This window comes from Octopus bimaculoides, chromosome 3 (assembly GCF_001194135.2).
Source record: "Octopus bimaculoides isolate UCB-OBI-ISO-001 chromosome 3, ASM119413v2, whole genome shotgun sequence".
Taxonomy (NCBI): domain Eukaryota; kingdom Metazoa; phylum Mollusca; class Cephalopoda; order Octopoda; family Octopodidae; genus Octopus; species Octopus bimaculoides.
Window position 1 is genome coordinate 141,350,671 of NC_068983.1, and position 6,014 is coordinate 141,356,684.

General features: G+C 34.3%; 1 protein-coding gene across 2 annotated transcripts in view; it reads right to left on the reverse strand.

The window, feature by feature from the left end:
• Positions 1–2,523: 2,523 nt before the first annotated feature.
• The window catches only part of LOC106868948 (COMM domain-containing protein 10), an 18,648-nt gene continuing 15,157 nt past the window's right edge, over positions 2,524–6,014 (reverse strand). For both annotated transcript variants that reach the window (XM_014914422.2, XM_052966590.1), the window contains exons 7-8: positions 5,658–5,717; positions 2,524–4,518 (exon numbers count right to left, since the gene is read on the reverse strand). In XM_014914422.2, the coding sequence (XP_014769908.1) occupies positions 4,480–4,518; positions 5,658–5,717 (99 nt within the window). In that variant the 3' untranslated portion in view covers positions 2,524–4,479. The remainder of the gene's footprint in view (positions 4,519–5,657; positions 5,718–6,014) is intronic.

Below are 6,014 nucleotides of genomic sequence, written 5' to 3' on the forward strand. Positions count from 1 at the left end.
AATTTCTTTTCTCATAAAAATACTTCAGATACCTTAAATATCAAAACTTAGCAACCGTTTAATAAGATTTCTCTCCCTTGACTAAGAGTTAGGTCCCTTTGATCAAGTTTTTTTTTAATAACTCTTGTATGAAAAGCTTTTCCACGTTAACAATTCTACTCGGTAGGGTTTTTCCCATGGATTTCAAATATATACAGCTATTTCTTAAAATCGGATACTTTCTGCGTTATTATTCATTCTGTAATTATATTTATTTTAATTCTTAGGTAAAGAGTATTAGGATTTAATATGAAACTATATACAATACCTATTGTGTGCACCAACCACGTTTTAGATTAATAATCTAAGTTTTGACATGACCAGCAAATCTAAGTCGATAACATCGACCTGAATATTTGACTGGTACTTATAACTTTTAGGAAAATTGGGTTTTTTCAATGAAATTTTATAAAAATACTAGTCATACGGCATACATTACGATTATAAAGACATTTGTGGGGGAAATCTTTCCCAAGGGGGTGTGGAGAGGCCTTCAGAAAATTCACAAAAACTGAGTTTTTCCCTCATAACTTTTAGGAAAATGGAATTTTTTCAATGAAATTTTATAGAAATACATTTCAAACTGCATAAATTACGATTATAAAGTAATTTGTAGGAAAAATCTTTTCCAAAGAGTGGGAAGTGGACTTCGTAAAATTCGCAAGATCCAATGTTTTCCCTCATAACTGTATATATATATATATATATATATATATATAATTAGTGTACATTTATACACAAAGAGGCAAGCCTTAACAGGTTGCCTAACATACTAGAAAGAATAGTCAAAAAGTCCAAACCACAGTTAAGAGCAATTTCGAAGGGAATGAAAAATAAAAACATTTAGCATGTTTTACAGCCGGACCTCAGGTTTCGAACTTTAATTAGCAAATAAAATAATTTGCAAGGTAAAGTTCTCATCAGCAGACACACCAAAACATTTACTTATAAATTAGAGCCCAAATAACACGTGTCTCATCCTTATATATTATAATTTTTCAAATCCACCACGCAAGCGCAGTTTAAATTGGCAGCAAATAAAAAGTCCGATTAAACTTCAGAAATTGCTAAAATCATTTCTTAAAATTAATATGGGGTAGGGAAAGATTTTCCCCACAAATTACTTTATGGTCGTAATGTATACCGTTTCAAAGGTATTTATATAAAATTTCATTGAAAAAAAACCATTTTCATAAAAGTTATGAGGAAAAAGCTCGGATCTTGTGAATTTTCCAAAGTCCTCTCCTCATCCTCCCGTTGCTTTGTGTGAATTTGACTAACTGATATACTAGAACACACTTGCCCAACTGCTACGCAGTGCGATGAACCTTATATATATATGTACGTACATACAATGGGTTGCTGAAAAGTTCTTAGCTTTGGGTGAAAGAAAAAATAGAGAAGGATCAGTTAATTATGATTTTATTCAACATATTCTCATCACAGATTCATACACCTATTGCAGCAGTCCTTCAGATTTCATATATATGTATATACACACACTCTTGGAGTGGTTAGCGTTAAGAAGGGCATCCAGCCGTAGAAACTCTGCCAAATCATATTGGAGCCTGGTGTAGCCATCCGGTTCACCAGTACTCAGTCAAATCGTCCAACCCATGCTAGCATGGAAAGCGGACGTTAAATGATGATGATGATAATATATATATACATATATATAGAGAGAGATTGATTGATTTGCTTTGTCCATCACAGTAAAAATGATCTTGAAAACATTTTGTCTATGTTTGTACGTGCCGGATCCTGTACTTACACCAATTCAGCTCTCTCATGCATTCCCAACATTTCATCTCCTTAACAGCCTTCCCTCCTAGGCACATATTACATCCTCAATTTTTTACTCCCATCTGTTACCAGTCATCTTCCCATTTCCCCACCAATCACCTTCTTCCTGTGTCTTCATTCATCTCTCCCTTCCCTCAACTCCTCTTATATATCTGCCACAGCTCTGTACTAACTATAACTACACTCACTCCTTGAGTTTGCTCTGGTATCCTATCACTTTCTTTTCTTCTCAGCTATTCTCACTCACCCTTATATGAGGCAGCCATGTATCTTCCCTAGAGCAAGACACTCACACTCATTCCCTATAACAAGACACCCGCATTTGTCTCTCTATCCACCTCCATCCCTTCTTAAATAGTCACCCACTTAATTGAAGGGGCTTCTGAATTTTTTTTGTTCTTTACCTGTCTTGAAAGTTACTGTAAAGTTGACATTAAATAGGGCATCCAGCCACAGCAACTATGACAAAGCTTACAATGGAACTCAATGCAGCCTTGTGACTTATTGAATCCTGTGAAACCATCCAACCCAAGGTTGTATCGAAAACAGACATCAAATGATGCCATTACTGACTGAGCCATAAAAAAGATGAATTGGTAAATTTGGAAGCGTGAATCCAACAGAACATTGTAAGTGATATGTAAAATAGAGGCAAAAATATTGAGAAAAAGAACAAGATACAACTTTTTGCCGAAATTTATTATAAAAATAATATGTATATACATATTTAGGAATCTTATTGGTTTATACATTTGTAGTAGACAGGAAATAGCAAACATTCCTGATTTGTTTTAAAAGCATTTGTTAAGATGCATCAGTAAAGTGGCCCCAAATAGGAGTCAAAATTTGGTCTGGAAACTTGGTTTTCTAAGAAATTAGTGTTGCAGTATAGAACTTACCACCAACTACAGACGCTGCTACAGATGTATGTGTGTGTGCATGTGCTCGTGCATGCACATTAGCTCTGGTGTCTTTTTTTTTTAAACAAACCAGAGACTCTGATTTTGCAAACCTACAATCAAAAGCATTTCTACCTTGACCAACCAATCTTGCATTTAAAACATTTTTTTTCAGTATTCAAGAGTCTAATATTACATTTTCCAAAATAATCATATTCTTATTTGGGTTTTTTTTCTTATAAAACGTAAGGTATGACTTAAAGAAAACTTGGTTCCTATTTCTATCATGTTGAGTGATGATCTAGAGCAGTGTTTGTCAACTATTTTTGATTGCTATTTTACTCGGATGGATCCTCCTAGACATTCAGTATTTAAAAAATTGTATTATATTTTGATCATTAAATACTATTAGGAACTATATGAAAAAAATTGTTAAAATATATTGTGTGTTGTAGAAGAATAACCAATGTATTGCACATAAATTTTAACAACAAAACCTTATATGGACCTCCAGGAGCTATATGGATCCTGGTCAAGAACAACTGATCTAAGGTTTCCCTGTTGCTTCAATGTTTGCTAATGATAATACGAGGTCTTTAAAGTTTTATACAGTTTCTTAAGAACAGTGTGTTAAGAATCCAGCACATTCTTCTTTGCATGGAAATTACACACAGTTAATATTATACAGATGGTAGTTTAATAGCTCTATATGTTACCAGTATACCTAGATATGTTGAATCCAGTACCACTAGCTATAATACTAAAGTTAGCTGATTTTGTTTTTTTACAAACACATTCACCCATGTGCACTTTCTCAAGTGAGCAGTATAAGAGCTATTACCAGCTAAAGTAACCTACTGAAAACTCTCACCCAAATGCATGAATATATATCCACCTACCAATCATGTAGTTTACCAAGAACTTCTGTCACTGGAAATAAAATATTAATATAGAGAAAAGGTGTCTGAGGTGGGTAGCAAACATAACATTCTGAAACACTGGATAGGGATAACCAGGTGCACTGTCTGAAACACTCTGGATTATTTCAGAACAATTGGTAGACAGAATGGGTGGGGGAAAAAGACTGGATAAACAAGGCCCTTCAAGAGATATGAAGTTTTGGAAATTAAGGTAAACCATATAGCATCAAGTCTGAGAGAGAAGACAACTCTCATAGATGCAAGGGATGGAAACAGACACACTGAGTAGACTTAGTGGTATTGATTAGCAAAAGTAAGGAACAGCAGACAGATGGAAGACAGCTTGATGGTATGCAAATGTTGAGTAGTCTGCTAATGAGTACAGGTTTGTGTATCAGCTGGGTGATTTGTTCTGCTTGGATGTAGTCTAAAACATCTGTGTGAATCTATGATATTTAACTTTACAGCAGAAAAGATTAGTTGGTAGTAACTGCCTACAGAAGCTGTCTGCAGCTGTAGTCTTTAAAACATGTAACTCAGACAACAGAATTTACAACTAGACTGGGTGGTGTTTTTAGTGCATCGTGGTTTGCTATTAATACTTAATTCTTGTATACAGTAAGGATAAATATGTATGTGAAATGAGCTGACATTTTCTTTTAAAGACAGTATTTTCTCTTTCATGCTTTACCTCAGACTGAAGGCAATTTTCTCACATCAAAAGAGAAAAACAAATTAACAAAGAACCCCTCATTCTGTCTGGCAATTTGGTTTAACTGCCTTCAATGGGTTATAAATATTTTGTGCTGGAATGTCAATCAATCAAGGTTATCTAACTGCTTCTGTATGGTTTCAAGCTGAAAAATAACAAAATGGAAAACAGAAATTAATAAATCAATATTAACATTTGATAAACTTGGTTTATAGGGAAAATAACTATGGATGAGATATCAAACTTCTTGTTGGAGAGTGAGGAAGTCATATCTCTTGCAAGAATTTCATTGTTCTCTTCGTCACAGGACACCTAATTTCACATGCTGACCTGCCAACTTTCATTATTCTAAATTGAAGGAGATGGGTGTAACAGCACTTTGAACACAACCTACTACATACTGCTTGTCACAGCTGACTAGTTTGCAGAATGTAGTCAGGACATGATGGCAATTTGGAAGCTTGCTATGCAATAAAGCTTAATTGTTAAACTGGGTAAAAACACTACAGAAACTTATGAAATGTTTCAGAGCGATTATGGATTCACTTGAATGAACCAAGCAACTGTGTTTTGCTGGCATAAGCAAACAGGTAAAGCAAGTCCACAGGAAATCTCAAGATAATCCTTTTATTTATTCATTTTTTGACAGCAAGTGCATCATCTACATCCACTGAGTTCCCTTTGGCAAGACAGTCAATAAATACTACTTTGTAGAGCTTTTGAGGAGTTTAGGGAGAGATTTCATCACTAAAGGCTAGAGCACTTGTACCAGAACAATGCACCAATTCACAATTCCATCTTGGTAACCAACTACTTCACAAAGCTGGACTTCAAAACTGTTCCTCATCTCCCTACAGTCCACAATCTACTCCCTGTGACTTTTCATTCTTCCCCAAGCTGAAGGAGATGATGAAAGAAGCTGTGACAAGGGTCCTGGACACCTTCATGGAACCTTGTTAAAGTGACTGGAATGCTACAAGTGCATTGAAGTCAGAGAATCGTACTTCAAAGAAGAGAATCTTGTACTTCTTTGAAATAAATGTCTTGCATGAAGAAGTCTCAAAACTTCTGCAATGCACCTTGCACATGGAGATGTTATCTACATACTAAATAACAGTTGAGTTAATGCTCTAATGGTTCTGTTAGCTCACCGCTCTAATAATACCATTAATGCTCTTACAACAGGGTACAGATTTGTAAAAGCTGTCCATAGGGTACAAAACTAATTCCAAAGTATACACCATACATTTATTTCAATGGGGAAAAAAAGATCTATTAACATACCTGGTTATAGAAAGTATACAGTTCCTGGTGTGAAAATTCTAATTGTAGTTTTTCAGCATTCTGAAAAAGAGAGTGGAAATGACAAGTTATAATCAGAATGATATGAAGCTTTTTGTGATTATATATTGTAACAAAGTTTCAAAACCAGAAAAAAATCTCTGAATATTCATCAGATAGTAAGATATAATCATATATTCTGTATATCCTTAGAGCTCAATGGGGATTTTTCAGATAAGTAGCTGTCTTTTACCATGATAATTATCCAGAGATTTTCCAGGATAGCAAATTCATGTCAAAATGTATAATCAATAATAGGATTTTATATATATATATATATATATATATATATATATATAT